The sequence below is a fragment of the Phyllostomus hastatus genome, unplaced genomic scaffold (assembly GCF_019186645.2).
Source record: "Phyllostomus hastatus isolate PE091 unplaced genomic scaffold, TTU_PhHast_1.1 phas_contig_17, whole genome shotgun sequence".
Classification (NCBI taxonomy): domain Eukaryota; kingdom Metazoa; phylum Chordata; class Mammalia; order Chiroptera; family Phyllostomidae; genus Phyllostomus; species Phyllostomus hastatus.
The window spans coordinates 19576324-19603003 of NW_025333664.1; the positions used below are offsets into that span (position 1 = coordinate 19576324).

The following is a 26680-nucleotide window of genomic DNA, read 5'->3' on the forward strand; positions in this document are numbered from 1 at the left end:
TTGACTTCACTCCTTTATACCACATTCATTTTAATGGCTTGGCTAGCCAGTGAGATAAAGGTTCAGCAGCTTGGTTTCCACTCAAAGGGATACCATGAAAACTCTTCTCCCTGGACTCCACAACTAAAAATTCATTTTCATTACAGAAGAGTTTAATTGTCCCACTACAGTCAGATATTCTTGGGAGTGAACACTGCTAAACCTATGCTCTCCCCTGAATCAAGATAGCTTCGCTCCATCATTATTCTATCGCCTCCAGATTCCCTCAGCATTTCCGTAAAAGCAGTACCACCTTTGCCAAATAGAAGACTACTGCCCTTGAAATAGTAACTCAATTCAAGGAGAAAAGGTTTATTACTGGAAAAACTTTGTTTCTTATTTACCAAGTCCCTCAAGCTACATTCATAAACAGGGAAAACACAACAAAAACGGTTTTTAGGAAAAGGTGCTTCTCAGCAGTAAGTAAGTCCCATGGCATGAGAGAAGTCAGGACAGGATGTAAGGAGACTAATAAGGAAGCTCATATGAGGAAATTAACATTCCTCTAGTCTCATTACGGCCAGTATAGGCTCCAAGTCTGAAACAGGGTACGATCCCACAGTTCCTGGCTTGACGACATGCTCCCTGAAGACAGTCTTATCCACTGTGTCACCCACAGCATCTAGTACAATGCCATTACATGGCAGGCACTCAAATGGTCATAGACGCATAGCATACTACTCCTGTAAGAGCTCTCAGTGTACACATTAAAAAAACTAAGGCCCACTTTTTCACAAAGAGCGTGCCCAAAGTGAATAAAGAAGCCCCTTCTCCTCTCAAAGCCAAAGCCAAGGCAAAGGCTTTGAAGGTAAAGAAAAAAGAAGATCCACACATCACCCACCTTCTGGAAGCCTAAGACACTGTGACTCAGAAGACAGCCTATCAGTATCCTCAGAAGAGCACCCCCAGGAGAAACAAGCTTGACCACTATGCCATCATCAAGTTCCCCCTGACTACTGAGTCAGCCATGAAGAAGATACAAGGCAACAATACACTTGTGGACTTCCGGCCAAGATGGAGGCGTAGGTAGACACACTGTGTTTCGTCGCACAACCAAAATAAGGTCAGCAACAATTTAGAAACAAGGTAACAACCAGAACTGACAGAAAATTGAACTGGATGGAAGTCAGACAACTAAGGAGTTAAAATATACACATCCAGACCGGTAGGAAGGGCAGAGTTGGGCATCAGGGCGGAGAGGGGTCACAGCACAAAAAGCAGTGGCACCAGGAGTGTAAGGCATCCCAGGTGCAAGACCGCAGCGGGCGGACCCTGGATGCGCAGGCAGCTGGCAGACCCAGCGAGGTGGCGATTGTGAAGCGAGGCACTGCGCTCAGGCGGCTGGCTGTCTGGGCAGTCCCACATTCTCAAGCAGATAAACCAGGCAAAATTGGGCAGTGAGACAGACTCAGGGTCCCAGCACCGGGAAATAGAGCCTCAGGACACTGATCGAAAACACCTGTGGGGGTTGAGGCACCGGGAGAGACTCTTAGCCTCACAGGAGAGTGCGATGGAGAGACCCACAGGGTCCTAGAACATGCACAAGCCCACCAACATGGGAATCAGCACCAAAAAGGCCCAGTTAGCTTGGGGGAAGCAGGGAAAGTGACTGAAATCCCACAGAGAGCAGAGCAAGCACCATTGTTCCCTCTTGGACCCCACCCCCACATACAGCATCACAACCCAGCCACTGGGTTCCCCCAACTAACACCTAAGGCATCGCCCCTCATATGTAACAGGCCTGACAAGACCAAAAAAAAAAAAAAAAAAAAGGCCTGAATGGAAGAACAGATGAAAGCCCCAGAGCAAATACAACTAAGCAACCAAGACATAGCCAATCTATCAGATGCACAGTTCAAAGCACTGGTGATCAGGAAGCTCACAGAATTGGTTGAATTTGGTCGCAAATTAGATGAAAAAATGAAGGCGATAATGAAATGAAGGGAAATGCACAGGGGACCAATAGTGATGGGAAGAAAACTGGGACTCAAATCAATGGAGTGGACCAGAAGGAAGAAAGAAACAACCAAACAGAAAAGAATGGAGAAATAAGAATTCAAAAAAATGAGGAGAGGCTTAGGAACCTCCAGGACATCTTTAACGTTCCAACATCCGATTTATAGGGGTACCAGAAGGGGAAGAGGAAGAGCAACAAGTAGAAAACTTATTTGAACAAATAATAAAGGAGAACTTCCCCAATCTGGCAAAGGAAATAGACTTCCAGGAAGTCCAGAAAGCTCAGAGTCCCAAGGAAGTTGGACCCAAGGAGGAACACACCAAGACACATCATAATTACATTAGCCAAGGTAAAAATGAAGGAGAGAATCCTAGAAGCAGCAAGAGATAAGGAGACAGTCACCTACAAAGGAGTTCCCATCAGACTGTCAGCTGATTTCCCAAAAGAGACCTTGCAGGCAAGAAGGGTCTGGAAAGAAGTATTCCAAGTCATGAAAGGCAAGGACCTCCATCCAAGATTGCTCTATCCAGCAAAGCTTTCATTTAGAATGGAAGGGCAGATAAACTGCTTCTCAGATAAGGTTAAGTTAAAGGAGTTCATCATCACCAAGCCCTTATTTTATGAAATGTTAAAGGGGCTTATCTAAGAAAAAGAAAATAAAAATCATGTCTAGTAAAACGACAGCAAACTCACAATTATTAACAACCACACGTAAAACAGAAGCAAACTAGAACAAGAACAGAACCACAGAAATGGAGATCACATGGAGGGTTAGCAACAGGGGAATGGGAGGAGGAGAGGGGGGCAAGGTACAGAGAATAAGTAGCATAGATGGTAGGTAGAAAATAAACAGGGGGAGGGTAAGAAGAGAATAGGAAATGTAGAAGCTAAAGAACTTATGACACATGGACATGAACTAAAGGGGGGGGAATGTGGGTGGGAGAGGGTGTACAGGGTGGAGGGGAATGAAGGGGGGAAATGGGACTACAATAGCATAATCAATAAAATATATTAAAAAATAAATAAATGAAAAAATAAAAGGGGAAAAATACACTTGTGTTCATTGTGGATGTCAAGGCCAATAACAAGCACCAGATCAAACAGGCTGTGAAGAAGCTGTATGACACTGATATGGCCAAGGTCAACACCCTGATCAGGCCTGACGGGGAGAAGGAGACATATGTTCAACCCGCTCCAGACTATGATGCTTTGGATGCTGCCAACAAAATTGGGATCATCTAAACTGAGTCCAGCTGGCTAATTCTAAATATAAAAATGTTACAGTATTAAATAAGAAAAACAACTAAGGCTCACAGAATGGGTGAATGATGAAAAGAAAAGAGCAAAGGCTTTGGAGACAGTATCTGTGTTGGAATCAAAGGTTGCTATGAGACCTTGGATAAGTCAACCAACTTTTCTCAATCTGTTTTCTCATCTGCAAAATGCAAATAATAACCTATTTTTGTGGGGTTGCCATGAAAATCAAAAGATATTGTTCTATACATACAACCACCAATATTCAGGAAATACAGAGGATAAAGAAACATTAAACATATCAGAGATGCAATGAGCAAAATTCAGAACTTAAAAAAACTCTACATGAAAAACAGCCAGTTTCTTCAATAAATAAAAGGAAAAAAATAGAAATGAACTTATAGAGAGATTTTAAAGACCTAACAAGCAATTACAATGTGTACATGTTGCATGAATCCTAATCAAACTGTAAAAATAAGACTGTGACATTTATGAAACAAACAGAAATGTGAACACAATCTGGATTTTGATAGTATTAAGGAATTGTTAAATTTTATAAGGTGTGCCTGGCTGGCATAGCTTAGTGGATTGAGCGCGGGCTGCGAACCAAAGTGTCGCAGGTTCGATTCCCAGTCAGGGTACATGTCTGGGTTGCAGGCCATGACCCCCAGCAACCGCACATTGATGTTTCTCTCTCTCTCTTTCTCCCTCCCTTCCCTCCCTAAAAATAAATAAATAAAATCTTAAAAAAAAAATTTTATAAGGTGTGTTATGGTATTGTAGCTGTATTTTTTTTAGTCATCTTTTAGAAATACATTGCAAAATATTTAACGATAAAATGATAGCTAACATTTTCTTCAAAGCACAGGATGAGAAGTAGGTAAGGGTATAAATGAAGTAAATTTGTGAACTGATAACTGTTAAAGCTGAATAATGGGTACATCATGCTTCAATAACCTACTCTGCCTACTCTGTACATTTTTGAAATTTCCCCTATTAAAAATTAAGAAGAACTGGTTAGGTTCAAACCCTGGCAACTCCATTTACTAGCAGTGTGACTATGGGTGTATTTTTTAACCTCCTTATGTCTGTTTCCTGCCCTTTATGGTAAGGATCATCAGAATCCATTTCCTGGGTGAGAATAAGCATGATTTTTTACTATATATAAAGACTTATATAATGTATGGAACATTTATATATAAGTGTGTTTATAAGAGATATAAATTTAAGTTTTATAAACTTATAGATAACATTATATTAAAATGTATAAATGTAAATTCTGTGTAATATATAAATATATTAATATACAATATAAAATACATTTATATAACATATAATTTTATATATAAATATAGTGATATTTATCTATAAATTTATATATTATAAAGGTTTCCACACACATACACATACACACACACACACACACACACACACACACACACACAGAAGGCTTAATACAAAGTAACCTTCAGTACGTATCAGCTCCATTAGTATTAACACAGGGTACTAAATATGGTATCTTGACAAAGTAATCATGGTAGCTATTATAAATATGAAAGGAAGAGTTAGGTCTAGAACCCAGGACAGAATTTTAATCAGGTACTCAACTAGTGTCATCAATGAAGGTATAGATACCCTCTGGTGAAGGGCAGCTCTAACATCCCCAGTCTCTCCTGGCAAACACCCTAGGACCTGACACTAGATCAGGAGCTGCCTAATGTTTACCACAAAAGTGCTGCTCTCTGGGAGCAGGCAGGGCCACCTAATTTCCCCCAACCAGGTAATTTGAGGTACATTTTCTAATATTTGCTCGCAGAACAAAGAAGTAAGGCTCTAGGACATGATCAACATGCATGCCGGTCTTCAAAGTGATTTGGTAAAACTACAGAAAATAAATACCCAGCTAGAGTCCACCCGGTAGGATAAAAGCTGACAAGGAAATGGCAATTTTTCCCTGAACAAATACACATTAGATGAGCTCAGAAAGACGAAGCTCTTTAGGTTTTGACATTCCCCTCCCTCCCCTTCCATTTTAAGAGAAGACAAACTCCCTTTCAACAAACTTCAAGTATAACTGTTTGCTGGATTAATTTCTTCTCTGAAATGATGTAATCATACGCAAACTCATTCTCAAATTCTATCCAGTTTAAATACAAACTGGCTTGGGAACAGTGTGACCTTTTCCACCTGCTCTAGGAGGCTATGAGAAGGCATCACCACCCACAAAAAAAACAGGTCACATCCTCCCCTTCTGCTCATTAGCAAGAATATGACATCTAGTCAGTCATCTGTGTTTCTGCTCCAGTTGTTCCCATTGCACATGATGTCCTCCCTCCGTCTCTGCTGTCTAAATCTCTGTGAACGTAAGTTTCTGGAAAAAACGGGAGGAAAGAGAGAAGCATGGCAACTAAAAAAAGATATCTGGGTGTTGCTTCTAGTAATCTGCAAGGGTATAGTCCAAAGAAATACTGGTGTTTCATAATTTATAAGTAAAAGTCCAGGCAGAATATTAGAAATTGGGGTGGTCCTGGTTAATCTATAGACACTATGCTTATCCTACACAGCCCAGTTCAAATATTCCTCCATAAGTGTTCCCTGGGCACATCCCAACAAATGAAGCAATCCCTCCTTCCTTGGGAAGTTCCTCTGAACTTCCAATTCACTTTACCCTTTTATAGTACTGCTACCTGAGAATTCATGTTATGATCCTTAACATCACTTTTATAACTACACACCAACCAGATGGCTTAAAATGAAAAAGACAATGCTAAGTATTAGCAAGGACATGGAGCAACAGGAATTCTCCTATATACAACTAATGGCAGCATGATCAGAAAGGTATACCTTTGAAAACTGTTCGGCAATAACTACTAAAACTGAACATATACCTACCCTATGACTGGAATATGAGATTGCAGAACACCCACTTATTGTTCTCCCTAAACAGTACGCATACAGTCTTTTGCTCCAACACTAAACACTTCCATTATTCTTTCTTCCAGTCCTAGAGGCTGGTTCAGAAACACTCTTCACAATCACTCCAGCCCAAAGATCTCTTCCTCTATGGAAAACTCTGACATTTATCTAACACCTCTGACAAATGACTCATGGATTCTTCACATAAAAATTACATCACCTGGGATATAATCTAAGATGGCAGAGGAGTAAGTAGATGCTACACTAACCTCCTCCTAGGACCAATCTGGAATTACAACTAAATTGTAGAGAAATCATCCAGAATAACCAATTGAACACCAGCTGGAGAGAAGCCTTATAAGCAAGGAGAGACAGAAGAAACCACTTCACCACAATGTGACCAGTAGGCAGTGAGGAGGAGGCACAAGAGGGCCAGCTGGGCTCCCACGGGTGACAGCTGAAGTCTTAAAGGGATATTTCAGTGACCAGGGGGTTCCCCCTTAGAAATGTGAGGTCTAAACCCCAAGATGGGCTCTCCAGACTACACCACCAGAGCAGGAAAGGAACCCAGATAACATCCAGCTGTGAAAGCAGCAGGGTTTCTGTCTGCCAGGGAGAGATGGCTGGAGACTCAGGAGACTCTTAAAGGGCCAACACACACATTGCGGCCACTTATTCTGGGCTCTGGCACAGGGAGGGCAGAGTGGACTAAAGATGTTTGAAGAGAGTCTGGAGCTGGTAGCTCTGGGGAGAGACCTGAAGGAACAGCTACCAGGATACCTGTGCTGAGACATTTCCCATACTGCAGAAGCCATCTTTCTCAGGCAAAGCACTCCTCTCCAAGTATATCAGCCTGAAAGAAAGCAACAGCCCCCTCGAACCCCCCCCCCAACCCCGTGGTGCTTAAACCCAGCTGCTGATCACAACCTGGTAAGATTAACAACTGATCAGTTTAACAGCTGATTGCTTTAACATCTAAGGTGGAAAATACAAAGTAGCCAAAATGGGAAGACAAACAGACAGACTCCAAATGAAAGACCACAATTCTCTCGCCAGTAGAGCTAGATGAAATGGAGGCAAACAATTTATCAGATGTGGAGTTTAGAGTAATAATTATAAGGATGGATACTTAACAGCATGAAAAAAGACCTAGAAACCATAAAAAAGGACCAGTCAGAAATAATGAATGCAATATCTGAGATAAATAATACACTGGAAGGAATACAGTACATTAGATGAAGCAGAGAACAGAATCCGTGTTTTGGAAGACAAGGTAGAAAAAACACACAGGCAGAACAGCAAAAAGAAAAAAGAATTTTAAAAAATGAGGAGAGCTTAAACATTTTGGACAACCTGCAGCATAACAGCATCCACATCATGGGAACACCAGAAGGAGAAGAGAGAGAGCAAGGGATCAAGAACCTACTGAAGAAATAATGACCGAAAACTTACCTTATCTAGTGAAGGAAAAGTTACACAAGTCCAGGAAGCTCAGAGAGTCCCAAACAAATGGTACCCAAAAAGGCCTACACTGTCACATCATAATTAAAATGACAAGGCTTAAAGACAAGGAGAGAATCCTAAAAGCCGCAAGAGAAAAGCAAGTAGTTACCTACAGGGGAGCACCAATGAGACTGGCATCTGATTACTCCACAGAAACATTTCAGGTCAGAAGAGAATGGCATTAAATATTCAAGGTGATGAAAACCAAGGACCTACAGGCAAGGCTACTTTACCCAGCATGGCCATCATTTAAAATCGAAGGAGAAATAAGGAGCTTCCCAGACAAGAAAAAGCTAAAGGAGTTTGTTAATACCAAACCAGTACTGCAACAAATGTTAAAGGACTTGCTTTAAGAAAGAAGAAATAGCCCTGGCTTGGTGTGGCTCAGTAGATTGAACACAGGCCTGAAAACCAAAGGGTAACCAGTTTGATTCCCAGCCAGGGCACATGCCTGGGTTTTGGGCCACGTCCCCAGTAGGGGGCACACACGAGGCAACTACACATTGATGTTGATGTTTCTCTCCCTCTCTTTCTTTCCCCCGCCCTTGTCCTATGTCTAAAAGTAAGTAAATGAAGTCTTTTTAAAAAGAAGAAGAAATAAAAGAAGAGGAAAACAGTCTAACAATAAAATGGCACTACATAGGCATCTATCAATATCTCCTTAAATGTAAATGGCTTAAATGCTCTGACCAAAAGACATAGGGTAGCTGAATGGATAAGAAAAACAAGACCCATATATATGCTGCCTCCAAGAGACCCATCTTAGATCAAAAGATACACAAACTAAAGCAAAGGGTTGGAAGAAGATATTTCATGCAAATGGAAAAAGAGAAGAAAAAAAACTCGGGCAGCAGTACATATATCCAACAAAATAGACTTTAAAAACCAAAGCTATAGTAAGACACAAATAAGGGCACTACATAATGATAAAGGGAACAATCCAACAAGAGGATATAACCCTAATAAACATTTATGCACCCAACACTGGAGCACCTAAATATGTAAAGCAAATCTTGATGGGCATAAAGGGAGAGATCAACAGAAATACAGTCATAGCCAGGGATTTTAACACTCCACTGATTTCAATGGATAGATCTTCCAGGCAGAAAATCAACAAGAAGACAGTGGCCTTAAATGACACACTCAATCAAATGGAATTAATTGATATCTTCAAAGCAGTTCACCCAAAAGCAGCAGAACACACATACTTTTCAAGTGCACACACAACATTTTCTAGGACAGACCACACATATAAGGACACAAAACAAGTCCCAATAAATTTAAGAAGCCCTGGTTGGTGCGGCTCAGTGGATTGAGTCCTGACCTGTGGACCAGGGGTCCCCCAGATCGATTCCCAGTCAGGGCACATGCCTGGATTGCAGGTCAAGTCCCAGTTGGGGGCATGCAACAGAGGACCACACACTGATGTTTCTCTCCTTCTCTTTCTCCCTCCCTTCCCCTCTCTCTAAAAGTAAATTTTAAAAATCTTTAAAAAATAGGAATAAAATAATTTTAAGAAGACTGAAATCATATCAAGCATCTTCTCTGAAAACAATGTTATGAAACTAGAAATCAATCACAAGAAGAACACTGAAAAATACACAAAGTGTCCTGGCTGGTGTAGCTCAATAGATTAACACAGGCTGTGAACCAATGGATCGCCAGTTCACTGCCCAGTCAGGACACATGCCTGGGTTGTGGGCCAGATCCCCAGTAGGGGCCACATGAGAGGCAACCACACATGGATGTTTCTCTCCCTCTCTTTTCTCCCTCCCTTCCCCTCACTCTAAAAATAAATAAAATCTTAAAAAAGAAACACAAAGACATGGAGGCTAAATAATATGTTATTAAACAATGAATGGGTCAACAATGAGATCAAGAAAGAAATCAGAAGATACCTAGAAACAAATGAAAATGAGGACACAACAATCCAAAATCTGTGGGACACTGGGAAAGCAATCCTAAGAAGGAAATGTATAGCATTACAGGCCTATCTCAAAAAAAAAAAAAAAAACAAGAAAAAGCTCAAGTAAACAATCAAACATCACACTTAAAGAAACTTGAAAAAGAACAACAAAGCCCACAGTGAGCAGAAGGAAGGAAATAATAAAGATCAGAGCAGAAGTAAACAAAATAGAGTCTTAAGAAATGATACAAAAGATAAGTCAATCCAAGAGGGGGTTCTTTGAAAAGATAAACAAGACTGACAAACCATTAACTAGACTCATCAAGGAGAAGGAGGACCCAAATAAATAAAATCAGAAATGAAAGAGGAGAAATAACAATTGATATCAAAGAAATACAAAGGATTGTAAGAAAATATTAAGAACAATTATATGCCAACAAACTGGACCACCTGGATGAAATGGATAAATTCCTAGAAACATACAATCTTCTAAAAATAAATCACAAAGAACCACAGAATCTGAATAAATGGATTACACCTAATGAATGAAGCAGTAATAAAAAAAAAACTCCCAAGAAACAAATGCCCTGGATCACAGGTAGCTTCACAGGTGAATTTTACCAAACATTCTGAGAAGAACTAACACCTCTCCTTAAACTATTTCATAAAACTCAAGAGGAGGGAAGGCTCCCAAACTCATTTTACAAGGCCACCATTATCCTAATTCCAAAACCAGATAAAGACACTACAAAGAAACTATAAGCCAATATCCCTGATGAACACAGATGCTAAAATCCTCAACAATATATTAGCAAACGAAATACAGCAATGCATCAGAAAGATCATACACCATGATGAAGTGGGATTTATTCCGGGAATTCAAGGTTGGTATAACATTCATTATTGATCAATGTGATTCACCACATAAACAAAATGAAGGATAAAAACCACATGATCCTATCAACAGATGAACAGAAAGCTTTTAATAAAATCCAGCACCCATTTATGATCAAAACTCTTAGCAAAGTGGGAATACAGGGAACATATCTAAATACATAAAGGCCATATATGACAAACCCACCATCAGCATCATACTCAATGGGCAAAAACTACCAGTGTTCCCCTTAAGATCAGGAACAAGACAGGGATTCTGTCTTCACCTCTCTTATTCAACATAGTACTAGAAGTTCTGGCCACAGCAATCAGCCGAGAAGAAATAAAAGGCATTCAAATTGGAAAGGAAGAAGTAAAACTGACTTCTGGCCAAGATGGAGGCATGTGTAGATACACTTTGCCTCCTCACACAACCAAAAGAAAGACAACAACAAATTTAAAAACAAAAATAGCCAGAACTACCAGAAAATTGAACTGTATGAAAGTCTGATAACCAAGGAGTTAAAGAAAAAATATTCATTAAGACTAGTAGGAGGGGTGGAGACGGGCAGCCAAGGTAGACAGGACATGGCCAGGTGGTGGCTGGTGGACCAGGCAATCCCACATTTGCATGCGTATAAATTGGGATGAACAACTGGGGAGTGAGAAAAGAGTGCACAACCCAGGGTTCCAGTGAGAGAAAAATAAAGCCTCAAAACCTCTGGCTGTAAAAACCTGAGGGGTTGAGGCAGCAGGAGAAACTCCCAGCCTCACAGGAGAGTTCGTTGGAGACACCCACAGGATCCTAGAACATACACAAACCAACCCACCTGGTAATCAGCACCAGAAGGACCAGTTTGCTTGTAGCAGAGCAAGTGACTGAGGGCCAGTTGAGAGACGGACAAGCTGCATTGTTCCTTCTCATACTCCTACTCCACATACAGCACCACAATGCAGCAACCTGGGTTGCCCCGCCCGGGCAAATACATAAGGCTCCACCCCTAACAACACAGCAGGCACACCAAGACAAAAAAATATGGCCCAAATGAAAGAACAGATCAAAGCTCTAAAATCAGAACTAAGTGATAAAGAGATAGCCAACCTATCAGATGCAGAGTTCAAAACACTGATAATCAGGATGCTCAGAAATGGTTGAGCATGGTCACAAAGTAAGAGGAAAAGTGAAGGCTATGCAAAGTGAAATAAAGAAAAATATACAAGGAACCAAGAGTGAAGGGAAAGAAACCAGGACTCAAATCAACAATGTGGAGTAGAAGGAAGAAATAAGCATTCAACCAGGATAGAATAAAGAAGTAAATTCAAAAAAAATGAGGAAATGCTTAGGAACCTCTGGGACAACCTTAAACAATTAAATATCTGAATCATAGGGGTGCCAGAAGGAGAGAGTGAAGAGCAAGAAATTAAAAACTTATTTGAAAAAATGAAGGAGAACTTCCACAATCTGGCAAAGGAAATAGATTTCCAGGAAGTCCAGAAAGCTCAGAGAGTCCCAAAGAAATTGGACCCAAGGAAGCACACAGACCAAGGCACATCATAATTACATTACCCAAGATTAAAAATAATCCTTTTTCAAAAAAAAAAACTTATTTACTTATTTTAGAGAGGGGAAGGAAGGGAGAAAGCAAGGAAGATAAACATCAGTGTGCGATTGCCTCTCAAGTGCCCCCTATTGAGGAGCTGGCCTGCAACCCAGGCATATGTCCTGACTGGGAATTGAACCAGCGACCCTTTGGTTCACAGACCAGCACTCAATCCACTGAGCCACATCAGCCAAGGCAATAAGGAGAGAAACTTAAAGAAGCAAGAGAAAAGGAGACAGTTAGCTACAAGAGTTCCCATAATGCTATCAGCTAATTTTCCAAAAGAAATGTTGCAAGCAAGAAGGGTCTGGAAAGAATTATTCAAAGTCATGAAAAGCAAGGACCTACAGCCAAGATCACTCTATTCAGCAAAGCCATTATTTAGAATGGAAGGGCAGATAAAGTGCTTTCCAGATAAGGTCAAGTTAAAGAAGTTCATCATCACCAAGCCCTTATCATATGAAATGTTAAAGGGATTTATCTAAGAAAAAGAAGAAGATCAAAACTACTAACAGTAAAATGACATAAACTCACAACTATCAACAACTGAACCTAAAAAAACAAATAAAACAAACTAAGCAAACAACTAAAACAGGAACAGAATCATAGAAATGGAGAGCACATGGAGTGTTATCAGGAGGAGCAGGGAGAATAGGGAAAAAGGTAAAGGGAATAAGAAGCACAAATGATAGGTACAAAATATGGGGGAAAGGACATAAAAATCCTGTACATGGAAAACTATAAGACACTGAAGAAACTGAAGAAGATATAAATAAATGGAAGCCCATACTGTGTGGATAGGAAGAATTACCATCACTAAAATGTCCATCTGACCCAAAGCAATCTAGATTCAACACAACTCCTACCAAGATTCCAATGACATTTCACAGAACTAGAACAAATACTTCAAAATTTATATAGAATCACTAAAGGCTCTGCATATTAACAGCAATCCTGAGAAAGAAGAACAAAGTTGGAGGAATCATGTTACCTAATACCAAACTACACTACAAAGCCAGGGTAATTAAAATAGCCTGGTACTGGTATAAAAACAGACATATAGATCAATGGAACAGAATAGAGAATCCAGAAATAAGCCCACACCTTTATAGTCAATTAATATTCACCAGAGGAAACCAAAACATAAAGTGGGCTAAAGATAGTTTATTCAATAAATGGTGTTAGGAAAATTGGACAGATACATGCAGAAAATGAAACTAGACCACCTTCTTACACCACACACAAGAATAAATTCAGCCCTGGCTGGCGTAGCTCAGTGGATTGAGCACAGGCTGCGAACCAAATCATTGCAGGTTCAATTCCCAGTCAGAGCACATGCCTGGGTTGCAGACCACAGCCCCCAGCAACCGCATATTGATCTCTCTCTCTCTCTCCCACCCCCCCGCCTTTCCTTCCCTCTCTAAAAAATAAATAAATAAAATCTTAAAAAAAGGAATAAATTCAAAATGGATCAAAGATTTAAATGCGAGACCTGAACCATAAAAATCCTAGAAGAAAACATACGCAGCAAAATCTTGAATATTGCTCGTAGAAAATTTTTATCGGATATATCTCCCCAAGCAAGAGAAACAAACAAAAAAAGATAAACAAATGGGACTACATCAAACTAAAAAGTTTTTGCACAGCAAAGGAAATCATCAACAAAATAAAAATACAACCCACAGAATGGAAGAACATATTCATCAATACATCTGACAAAGGGTTAATTTCCAAAATTTATAAAGAACTTACAAAAGTCAACACCCCCAAAAAAATGAACAACCCAAATAAAAAATCTGAATAGACTTTTCCAAAGAGGACATACAGATGGCTAAGAAACATATGAAAAGATGCTCAATGTTACTAATCATCAGAAATGCAAATTAAAACCACAATGAGATACCTTCTCACACCTGTCAGAATGGCTATCATCAATAAATCAACAAACAAGTACTGGCAAGGATGTGGAGAAAGGGGAACACTTTTGCACTGTTGGTGGGAATGGAGATTGGTGCAGCCACTGTGGAAAGCAGTATGGCAATACCTCAAAATAATTAAAAATGGATCTGCCTTTTCACCCAGTTACCCCACTTCTGGGAATATATTTGAAGGAACCCACAACACTAATCAAAAGAACACAAGCACTCCTACATTCACTGCAGTGTTATTTACAATCGCTAAGATATGGAAGTAGCCCAAGTGTCCATCAATAGATGAATGGACAAAACAACTATGGGACATTTACACAATGGAATTCTACTTGCCAGTTAAAAAGAAGAAAATGTCACCCTCTGTAACAGATGGATGGACCTGGAGAACATCATACAAATGAAATAAGCCAGTCAGAGAAAGACAAATACCATATGATTTCATTCATATGAAGAGTCTAATGAACAAACTGAACTACCAAGCAAAACAGAAGACAGACTCATAGATGGAGAACAGATGATGGCTAGTCGGGGGAGAGGGCAGGGCAGACTTAGGGGCGGAGGGACTAAGCAAAAAGGACTCGTGGACATGGAAAACAGTGTGGTGATTGCTGGGGGCAGGAGGTATAAAGGAACTAAATGGTAGTGGAAAAGAAATACAATAAAAGATTAAATTTTAAAAAGTTACATCTCATCTGATTTTATAAATTAGTGCTCATAACCTTATCTAACTTGCTCCTCACAATAACACTGTGAAGACGACAAGATATAGAACATGAACCCCATTTTTAGATGAGAAAATCCAGTTTACCTGGCCAAATTAGTTCCAGGGAACAAGAGTAGACCTTAGGCTTCTGAATCAAGCTCTCTACACAAAAATACCTTACTATTAGCCACATCTTCATGATTATCTAATCTCCTCAAAGAAGTCCACAGGTTGGTTCCCTGAAGGCAAGAGTATGCTTAAGACATTTATACCATTCACAGCACAAAAGAAAGCGCTCAGTAGGCTCCATACAGTTTGGCCAGCTGATTTCAGTACTGTCCCTAACCTCTGAGGACCAACATAGGCATATTTCCTCTTTACTAGATCTCACAGAAAATGCTAAATTGTTGAAAGAAAACATGAACACAACACAGCATCCCAAATTAACGTCTTTTTTGAGGGTAGGGACAAGGAAAGAGGAAGAGCCTTTCAAGATCAGAGGAAACTCAAGGTTCCCTCAATTTCCTAGGGCTCCACACTGCAAAGTATTCGAAGGCAGCTGGCAGAGACAGTGGCAATGGGCTTCAAGAACCACGGTAAGCCACAAATTGATCAAATGCCAGAAAGCATACCTCAAATAATTCTATTTGCAAGCAAACAGAGAGCTAGTTTACTTCAAAACTGAATGTAACAAAACTTAAAATGACTTAATATAAAACTTGAAATGTCCTTCATTCCTAAATAAGAAACTAGACAACGTCAAATTTTTCTGAAAGTCAGCCAGAGAACTGATAGGAGAATAGTGAAAGCACTAGGCAGATGTCTGGACATCCGAACCTGAAGGGGACCTGAATGTTGTCCCCTACCCTGACGTTCCTGACTTTACACACTGGGTGTTGCACATCTCAGCAACAGAGGATAAATATTTGGGTAACAGGCAGAAGGGAAAGAGGGAGGGAAAGCCAGGGCAGCAGGGTTAACTTTGTACTACCTGTTTCCCTCTCAAGACTGAAGACAATTTCTGGCCAGGAATCACATCTTGCTTAGTTTTTATATTCTCCATAAAAAGAACACATAGTAGGTACTCTAAATTCCTGGTATGAATGGTTCAGCTTGGGACTGGAAAGCAGTTCAATTTCCAAGCATAATCATATTACAACAGCTAGGCAACCTACTTAGCATGGTAACTCTACCTAAAACCCTAATTTCAGTAAGAATTGATTTTAATTGATGTGAAAATCAATTTAGGGTGAGTCTTTAAGGTCTGGACAAAAGATATTCTTGTGTTCAACTGATTCAGGCACAGCTATCATTATTATATTGACAGCACTGTTCCTCAGTGCCAGCGTACAGCTATCTGCAAGAACAAAGTCCCAAAGCTTTAAAATGGTCTATGTAAGCAGGGAACAACATTTGACTTCTCAGTGCAGCATAATCATACCTTCCAGAAAGAAAACCCAGACCTGGAGAAATAACCAGTTATGGAAATTATTCTTTTAAATCTACTGCTGAGCTTGCTTTCTCACTAGCACAAAGAATTACAAAGGAAACTACACAAACAGATCAACAGACACCATATGAACAGCACCTTTAACTAGGCTTAGTAAAATCCTTATTAAATCAAAGAAACAGGAGACAGCTAAATACCAGATAAATGCCTCTGGAATGGAGAAAATCTAGCCAATGACATGAAGTTTCTAAACCTGGCTTTCTAAAAGAGAATACTTACTTGGAATAAAGCAATGATTCTTACCTTGACAAACACAACTAGAATTCAGTCACTACAGATGGTATTTTAAGGGCCAGGTAACCTCAGTAGAGGTATCTACCTCATAAAGCTAAAACTCTAAGGAAATGCAAACTTCTGGTCTAGCATTTTTTGAGTTCTAGTACTATTTGGGAATCTCATACTAATTTTTTAAATTTTCCCCTTATCATATGATAGTTTAAAAGATTTATTTATTTACTTTTAGAGAGAGGGGGAGGGAGGAAGAAAGAGAGGAAGAGAACCATCAATGTATGAGATACATCGATCTGTCACCTCTCACATGCCCCCAACTGGGGACCTGGCCCACACAACCCAGGCATGTGCCCTGACTTCAAATCAAACCAGCCCACCTTTTGGTTCACAGGCCAACACTCAATCCACTGAGCCACACCAGCCAGGGCAATATCATATGACTTGAAACAGTTTGATACATATTTAAATGTAACTTTTTTTACCATCTTGGACTCCAAGTTTGTCCCATGGGACAACAGCTTCAAGTTTATAATGGAACTCAGCAGACAATTTGATAAATTCATCTCACAAGCAATTTTTCAGCAATCTGCCCATTCTCAAAAGCAATATCCATTTGTTGATGTACCAGAAAGTATCTGGTGAACCCAGGATTTAACCCTCTGAGAGACTTCCAATGCTCTAGAAAAGCCCTTTCTCCTTCCAAAGATGAACTCTTAAGCCTCTTACACAAAACCAGAAATTCGGACTGCTAAGAGATAAAAGTATCATTCAAGATTATCTAGCCCAACCCCCTTGTTTTACAGACAGGAAGACTGAGATCCCAGAGAGTATTAGGTAATTACAGTTAATGTGAGTTTGGCAAGCATCAAAAACCCACTTACTGCTATTTCCCCTAGTGGAACTGCACCAGCCATGTTGGGAAGATGGCCAGATTTGCACCTTAGCCAGTGAAGCACTCCAAACAGATGTCTCTGGGACTCCAAAAACCTGAGTATTCAACTACAAACTGCCCACCCCTACCCCAGCATAGAGAACAAGAGGCAGTGGATGGCCTAAATGGCTCTTTGGGGATATAGACTAGAACACAGGGATAATATCCCATCCTTCCTCCCCTCCTCCCAGGAGGTACAGCACATTTATTCACATGAAGGCCATTATGAAGTGACAGAAAGACACTAACATTCAGAGGGAAAAAGAAGGGCAACAGAAACAGAGAAGATAACTAATGATGACACTTGGAAACTGTCTGATTCTAGTTCTCCACAAGTGAGGAGGGTAAAGTGACTAGAAACTCCAACCAAGTTCAAGAAACCTCCAATCCTTTTCTGTCCCCAGCCCCTCAGCACCGGGCCGTTATAGAATTTCAGGGACCTCCCAGATTACACTTAATGAAGAAACAGGCCAAAGGAGAAAAAGGGCTTTGTCAAGCCCACACACTGAGTTAACAGCATGGACCAGATCAAATGATCCTCAGGTCATGACTAGGCTCACAATTTATCTCACTGCCCCTCTTATACCCCATCACAGATCTGAAACTTTCCTTAAAATATACAGGGAGCGGTTGTAGGACAGCAGGCCAACATTACTGTTATCATCTTGTCTCCTTCAGCTGTACATTTTATACATGAACCTAAAATTGAATAAACTAGGTTTTTATAGACACTCACAGGAAAACTCTCCTATTTCCAACTCTACCCCTCCACCATTGCCTAAGAAAAAAAAGGAAGAAGGGAGGGAAATAGAAGGGGAGAGTAAGATAGAGGGAAAGAAAGAAAATACCTCCCCTGCAAGGGACATTCTGTCTAAATCATCATCTAGATCTAGAATTATAAAATGTTATTGCTAGAAGGGACCCTTGGAGTCATCTCATCATTATTTTCTATCATTATTCAGATGAATAAGCCTGAACCTTTGCCATCTGACAAGACTGGAGCACAAAGCAGGATCTCCTGACTCCTGTCCCTAATAAACCGCCCCCCTTCCTTTCCCATCCTGTCCCACCCTGACCTGCCCACCTCACTCTTTCCCACCACCACTGTATCTAAGCTCCTGAGATCTGCTACCCTTCTGGATGTGAGCTCCCCAAGGTATGTTTTACTCATTTTTGTTTTCCCAGTGCCTAGCAGAGGGTCAGCAGAGTTGACTTAGGGGGGAGCATGCTAGTTCATGGAGAGCAGTGCCAAAGGAAACTGTCTGCAGAAAATGTAGGGTTTCCTTGGCTTCAACATTAGCAGTCTTCAGAGCTGCGCAAGGCCTGAATGTCTAGAATCTAACGTTTCTTCTCTTCCAGAGCTAGTGTTTACATCATCGTTTGTTTATCCAGAGCGTTTACCCAAGGGTAACTGCCAGATTTGCCATGCCATACTCTTCCCTCACTCCTGTTCCCCCCATCCTCCCAAAAAGAACTAGGATCGGAAGACCCTGCATGAAAAACCTCTCCTCTCTTATGTGCTCCTGCTCCTGTGTCCTCACCTCAATAAATGGCATCCCTATCTATATAACTGCACCAAGCAGAAATCTAGAAGTCATCCTTGATTTCTTCCTTACTCACCATACCAAAAATCTTTGATTCTCACTGCTCAATTCCATTTTCCCCCTACACCTCCCACCCCCTTCACACACACCCATGATCTTCATTTGAAACACCATCACCTCTTGTCTGCCATTACTGCATCAGCCTCCTAACTGGTCTCTTTGACTATGGTGCTCTAGCCCTCAAATCCACTCCCCAAATAGGTAGCTAGAGTTATCTTTCTAAAATGCAGAGGATCATAGACCCCTTCACCTTGAAATGAAGTCCAAACTCTTCAACCCAGACAAGGCCCTTTCATGACTTTGCCTCTATTCTGCCTATCATGCCGGTCTCATCTTTTGCCACATCCACCGTTTCATGCTTTTATGCTCCACCAAGGAATCTTGAGAAACTGATTTAACCCAAAGGGCTGTTTCTTTGCCTATAGAATGAAAATAATAATAGATATCTCTGAAGGTATGGGAAGAAATTAGTTAACTACATGTTAAATGCTTGGAATAGTACCTGGTAGATATAGGAAAAGGGCCACAAGTCTTACCTATTACCACCACCATCTCTAGACTTGCTATTCCTTCTGCCTAGAATATATAGTCTTATGTCTCCTCAATGACTCCCCACTTCTTTTTTTCCTGAGGTCTAGGGTTAGCCAACTTCTCTGGGAAAGGCTTCCCACCCTCCGACACTGAGTTAGTTACCATTCCTCCGTGCTTTCACGCTGTCTGTCACAATGCCTCTCACACTGCCTGTTTCCTTGCCTGTCTTCCCCACCAGGCTATATACCCAATACCCAAGCTTAGTACCATGTGTGGCATGCTTAATAATTGTTCAGTAAATGGAAAATTTTCCAATAATGAGATGCCCAATGAAAGAGAATCTCAACAGGTAGCCAATTCAAATGGTGGCCAGCTGGCTGGCTGGTCTACATGACTTTAAAGCTCCCAAACTACAAGATTCTATCCAATAAACAATTCAGCACACTCTGACCTCAGTACCATACTGTGGTTTGGACTTTAATATGTAGGAAATGCCGAGCCATCAGATTTTTTAAGGAAAGCGTAACAAGCTCAGATCTGTTTGTTGCCCTATTTACCCATCTCTAGAATACCTCCCATCCAACTCTGTTGGTATCAGGACAAAATTCCAACTACCCTTCACAAACATAAACACTGCACCCCACCCAACTACACAGACATGGAAACATGGAATTTTGAGAGGCTAAATATGCCATATAACTCCATCTTAACCAGCTGCAAACAACAAGGTTCCATAAACACCCTCTAGAAACCAAAAAGCTAGTCCTTCTTGTGAGCCTTTATGGAAAGAGAGAGCACAAAGAGGGTGCATTTCACAAAGGACCATTTAATCGTCCTCTGAGTAGTTCTGAACCGAGCACTGCTATTCATGATCACTGCAGCCCCATATGCCCAAAACTTTGATAGTCAGAAAGGCAGGTGCAAACAAAGCAAGGTTAGAAAGTCTTCTTGGTTCTATTTCAAGGGTAGGAGGTATCTTTGGAAGACACAGAAGGGGTGAGTAAAGATCTCAAAAAAGGCTTCAGTAATAATGAACTTCAATCCAGAAAGGGAGAAGGAAGCTAAACCAGAAGTACCACTAGGCCTGGGTTCCTCCTCTGGAGCTGCACACCACACTCTAATGCAGATTTACACTAATAATCATTTTGCATTTACATTACACCCTGAGGTTAAGGGAAACACTAAGAGCACCAGCTTTGCCAATCACAAAAGGACAAATACTGTATGATTGTACTTATATGAGGTACTCAAGCAGTCAAATTCATAAACACAGAAAATAGAATGGTGATTGCCAGGGGCGGGGGGGAGAAGAATAGGGAATTAATGCTTAATGGATACCATTTCAATTGGGGAAGACAAAAAATTCTAGATGGATGGTGGTGATGGTTGCACTACAATGCAAATGTACTTAATGCCACAGAACTGCACATTTTAAAATGGTAAATTTTGTCCTATGTATATTTTCACAATAAAGCACACCAGCTTTATAGTTATACTGTCTACACTTATCAACTACATAACCCTGAGAAAGTCGTGTGACCTCTCTAAGCCTGTTTCTTCTTCAGTAAAGCAGGGATAATAATAATAATACCTAATTCACACAGTTCCTCTAAGGACTAAATGAGATGCTCCACAGAAAGTCCTTAGTCCAGTGACTGGCACATGATAAGTACTTAGTAAATATTAGCTATTATTCCTACTCTCACAACTACTACAATGCACTTTCATAGCCATTTTTCATGGTCCCTACGAAACCCTGTGAGAGTTCACAGATAAGGAAATTGAGGCTCAGACAGGCACAATGAGAGGCTTACTGGTAGTTCATGATTTTACACCAAATCCTCTGCCCAGGAGAGGTGCTCTGTCCTTTCCACTTATTAACTTGGTGATCTAAGTAAGGCAGGTGCCCTTACCTTGCTGTGTTCTCAATTCTCAACAACAGTTGTAAAAACTAACTCCCTCACAGGACTGAATTAGAAATGAAATCAGATAATGGTTGCAGAAGAGTACTATGAAGTACTGTACAGTTAAACTGGTGATTTATGAGAACTAGCATATCTGTGCACAAAAACCTGGCCTCCTCCTAATGCTAAGCCTGAGACATGGAGTATGGCTGGGACTAAGCAACATCCTTGTAATTTCAATTTAGTCAGGATTCCTGGTCTTAAGGCTTGCATAAGTAATTTGGTGCCCTTTCAAAAGATGGCAAGGTATGACAGAAATAAAAATACTACCAGACTAAGCAGCAGAAGACTGGGAATTCTAGTTCTGAATCTGTCAGTAAGGCAATCTGTGGATCTAGACTTACTTCCCCTTTCCAAATTCAGTTAAAAGGTAAGGGAGACCTGGCTGATGTGGCCCAGTGGACTGAGTGCCAGCCTGCAAACCAAAAGGTCGCCAGTTCGATTCCCAGTCAGGGCACATTCCTGGGTTTCCAGCCAGGTCCAAGTCCACATTTGGGGAGTGCAAGAGGCAAGTGATCAATGTCTCTCAAGCACATTGATGTTTCTTTCCCTCTTTTTCCCTCCCTTCCCCTCTCTCTAAAAATAAATTAATAAAATCTATTTTTTCCCCCGCCACCCTTTCCTAAAATCTATTTTTTTAAAAAGGGTAAGGGGGTAGGGCAGATTAAAAAATGGGAGCAGAGGACCTGTAAGGCCCCTTCCAACTCCTACATACTGCAACTTCTAAATCCAGAATCTGGTAAAATGGTGAGCACAGCAGACCTCCAGACTCCAAAGAACTAATGCAAATGTCAGGAGACTCCTCAAGACCTGGCCTAGAAACTCCCCTGCCTAAATTTTAGATACTCCCCACACAGGGGATCGAACGCATTGAAAAAAAAAATAGAACACCTGCCAAAGTTAATTTTAGTTCACTTTTACCCCTCTGGGCCTCATCTGAAAATAGAAATAAAACCCTATTTGAAGGGAGCGAGCTGAAGCAGTTGACTTAAGCCACTTCCTGCTCCCCCTCCCCCAACTAAGCTTTACATCTAAACACTGTGGAGACCATGCAAGATTTCAGGAATCTTGCCATAAACAAAATAAAGGTTGGACCTCACTGTTTAAAATGATGTAACCTTTCTGCTCTGACTAGTGTGGCCCAGGAGATTGAGCACCCACCTGTGAACCGAGGGGTCCCCAGCGCCTGTTAGATTCCCAGTCAAGGTACATGTCTGGATTGTGGGCCAGCTCCCCAGTTGGGGGCGTGTGAGAGGCAGCTGATCGTTTCTCTCACACATTGATGTTTCTATTCCTCTCCTTCTCTCTCCTTTCCCCTCTCTCTAATCAATACAATTTTAAAATAATAATAATAAAATAAATTGACTTAAGCTTTCTTCGAGCCAAAACCCCAGGGAACTTCAGTGTTTGAGATCTGGAGTCTCCTGTATCCATCGACTTCTAATGGGCAATACTAGCAAAAAATTCATAGTCACATGCTTTCCCTTGGACCTTCAGTAGCCCCCACTGGGATTTCATCCACAGTATAGTGGACACTAGCGCAGGCGCCAAGGAGAACGGAGTTACCCAAGGATGACCCCCTAACGATGACCCAAGGATTAAATCAAATCTCTTCTGCACAAAGAGATTACAGAAGCTCACACTAACAAACAACAGGTACTAGCACCACGGCTTTACACTTCTGTAGCTACTAACTGATTTGAAGCAAATTCTTTAACCTCTCTGCGCCTCGATTTCTGCTTGTGTAAATGGTGATAACCCCAGACGGCCGCCGTGGGTAACAAATGAAATACGACTTACGAAGTTCCTGAGTCAAGTCCATTAAATTTTACCTGTTGGTATTAAACACTTCTCTCACACATTAGTTTCCCTCCCTGAATCTACAAATACCCTTCGAGGCGACTTTCTTTTTTTCCTCCATTTCACGGAGGGGCACACTGAGGCTGGGCTGCGTAGGGGGCTTAATCAGGTGCGGAACATCGCCCCAGGTCGAGGGCCTGTTGTTGATCCTCTCCAAGCCCAAGTGTGCAACAAGCCCGGGAGCCGCATAAGTGGGGGCCGAGGAGGCGCTCAGGCCCGTGAGGAGCGAAGCAGGATCAGTTTTACACGCCTCCCGGAGCCCGCAGACCCAGCTCCGGAGGGAAAGCCGAAAGAAGCCTGGAGCCAGGACCAGAGCCAGGGCCGGGCCCGCCCGAGGCCTCCCCCGCGCGGCCTCCCATCCCACTCCTCCCCTCGCGGGGCGGGGCGCGAGCACAAAAGACTCCAACTTCCGAGCGGGCGCGGGCCCACCCCGCCAACTCCGGACGGAGACCGGGCCCGCAGGGAGAAAGCAGACAGGAGACGCCAGAGCGGCCAGGAACGAGCTTGGATGGGCATGGGCTGGGCAGACGACCCAGGGCGGCGGGCCGGAGTGGGGGTAGGTTTGGCGGGGGGAGGCGCCGGGAGTTGGTCTGGCTCGCGGGACTCCCAGAATGGCCGAAAAAAGAGTTTCTAAAAATAGGCAGCGGCCCGCGCGAAGAAGTGGGTGACCAAAAAGGAACAAGGAACACCCCCACACACACCCCTAAGGAGATACCCGCGGCTCCCACTCACCCGCGCCAAGAGGTCTAGAAGAAGCCGCGCGGCGCAGAAGAAGGCGGTGCCGCCGCACTCGGGGGCGGAAGGGAGGAAGAGGGCGGACCCGGCCGCGGCGACAGGAGCTGGGCACACGCGGGAGGGTGGGAGGGGGGAGTAGCCCCCGCTGTCGCTACCGCCCCTTCGGCTTCTCTTAGGTCTGCCCGCCCAGCGCCCGCGCCGCTCGCGCGCCCAGCCGCACTGACAGCGGCGCGAGCCCCGCAGCTGCGAGTCCTTCCCTTGGCCGGTACCACTGAGGCGCGCGGGGGTGGGGGAGCCCGGAGCGGCTGCCCTCAACTCGGCCCCGCCTGCCGCTCTGGTCCTGACCCCGGGCTCTCCCTCTTCCCTGCCTCTGTCTCTAGGAAAGGACAGGGTGACACAAACGCCGGGAGTCCGCAGATCCGCCTGGACACAGCCGGCTTCCCAGGCGCGTGGCCTCTCACCAACCCCTCAGTTTGGTTTCAGAAAGGTCCAGAGCTTCGGCGGGGAGAGGAGGAAGGAGGGGCCGGGGCGGGGCCCAACTGGAAGAAGGATGAGGTGGGAGCCTGCGGAGGCGGAGCTCAGGGCGGGAAGAGAGAGTCGCTTGCACCATTATGGAGCCGAAGGTGGGCGGGGACTGAGAGGGTGACGGTACCGGAGAAGAGAGGACCACGAGGCAAGTATGGAAGACAGCGTAGGGGCCAGGACTGTATTTGAAAAGAGGGGCTGTGGGTGGGGCTAAAGAGAGGCCGAGCCCAAAGGAGGAGTCAAAGGTGGAAGGGAGCTCCGGCGAGTTTGGGATGGAGGGGAAGCCTGGAAGGGAGCAGGGTCTCCGAAGGTGGCCACTCTGGGGAGGAGCCGGAAAGAGGTGTAACCCAAGGGGGTACTGCGAGGGTGGTGCCGGGGTGGGTGCCGGGGTGTGCCGGGGTGGGTGGGGCCTAAACAAATTCGCGGGGGGCGGTGCCCGAGGGATGCGGAAGAGACCTAGTAGGCAGTAGCACCAGGTTTTCTCACTTTCAAGGAACCAGGTGCACAGTCGGGGAGGATCGCTCCTTGCTGCCTAGCCTGGGCATTCGGTGGAGAGGCCGCCCTGAGGGTGGGTCTGGGGGTTGGTGCCATCCCCACAAAAAAAAAGGCTATATCAAGTACATTTACCTTTCTGGGGTGCAGAAAATGTTTTATAATTTGATCTGGGTGGTGCCCTCCTCCGTCCTGACTATTGCTCCATTCGGAAACCGTCACCAAAATCAGTGTTACAGTCTCCATGGCACAGAGAGGTCTTCCAAGAGCACTAGAAGCCCGTTGTATTTCAGTCCTCAGCTGTAGACTTCCCTGGAGGTTGGGAATTGTCCAAATTCTCCATGCGTTGTCCTACATGTGATATGGTGATTGTATTTTTCACATCGCTTCCCCAGAACCTGCAGCCTAAGAGCCCGGATTCCCAAGAGCCGGACAGAGCTTGAATTGAACCTTGGCTCTGCCTGAACAGCAGTTATAGCTCCACTTGTGTTGTTTGATGACCTCCGTGTCTTTCTTCAAAAGGAAAAAAAAAAAAAAAGACGGTGACACCAAATCCAGGAACGTTCTTTCCCCACCTCTTTTCCTTCTTATGCCTCAGGTCTCACTACCTAAATATCCTCCTGGAAGAGGCTTTCACTGAACACCCCACCTAAAGATGTTCTCTAGTTTGGCCTCTTGTTCACTTCCTTCGTGGTATTAGTCTTGTCACTTATTTGTCTATGCGTTTTGGCTACCATCAAATTGTTTAGTCTTCTTTGCCATGAAGGCTGGCTTGATTTCCTAGGTTGCCTAGCAGGTGATAGAGTTCTGGCCAATGATATGCAAGTGGAAGTTGCTTAGTTACTTAACCAAAAAAGTTTTTTAAAGAAACAGGCTCAATTGGAATTCATCAGCCTTTGCAATTACCCCTGTGTTCTGCCTGGAACAGAGATGTGATGCACAGAGGCACAGCAGCCATCTTGAAATCTTGAGAACAAATAGTGACTTGATAAGAATGGTACAGCGGAAAGACAGAGCCTAGATTCCTCCAGACTTTTTATGTGAGATAAAACCTCTTATATTTGTGCCACTGTAACTATTAATTTTTGCTTCTTGCTGCCAATCGTATTTCTGACTCAGACAGCATAATATCTGGTTCATTATAGTACTCAATAAATATTGGCTATTGTTATTTTGCCTATGCCACTTGACATAATCATAACTACCCTATGCTGTGGGTACTATTACCTTCAGTTTAGAAGTGAGGAAAGCCAGACTTCTTCTTAGAGTGGGTTGTAAAGTTTCAGTGAGATCAGTATCTATAACAGCAAATATTTATTGGCACTTGCCACGTTCCTGATGCAGTTCAAAATGTTTCGCTTTTATTAATTTACTTACTCCATACAGCAACCCTGAAAGAAAATGCTATTATTACTCCCACTTAACAGATGAGGAAACTGAACATCAGAGGTTAAGTGACTTGCCCAAGGTCATACAGTTAGCAAGCAGCAGATCCATGATTCAAACTCAGCAGTCTTAGGACAACACTTGGTATCTCGGGATGTGTGTTTGTGTATACATTTAATTTTTTTTAAAAGAGTGCAACTCATAGTTGTTAAGTGACTTGTCTAAAGC

At 42.6% G+C, this 26680-nt stretch overlaps 2 protein-coding genes across 4 annotated transcripts in view; one reads left to right on the forward strand and one right to left on the reverse strand.

The window, feature by feature from the left end:
* Nucleotides 1–24250, reverse strand: part of RALY (RALY heterogeneous nuclear ribonucleoprotein) — an 89217-nt gene extending 64967 nt beyond the window's left edge. The window contains exon 1 of one of the 3 annotated variants that reach the window (XM_045833399.1): nucleotides 24047–24250. The gene's annotated coding sequence lies outside the window, so the exon portion shown is untranslated. The remainder of the gene's footprint in view (nucleotides 1–24046) is intronic. The other 2 variants (XM_045833398.1, XM_045833401.1) reach the window with 2 other exon arrangements.
* Nucleotides 15261–26015, forward strand: LOC123815030 (translation initiation factor IF-2-like). The gene is made up of 4 exons (XM_045833193.1): nucleotides 15261–15279; nucleotides 23320–23870; nucleotides 24065–24722; nucleotides 25462–26015. Exons 1-4 carry the CDS (start codon nucleotides 15261–15263, stop codon nucleotides 25473–25475), a joined length of 1242 nt encoding a protein of 413 aa, XP_045689149.1. The 3' UTR covers nucleotides 25476–26015.
* The last annotated feature ends 665 nt before the right edge of the window (nucleotides 26016–26680 follow it).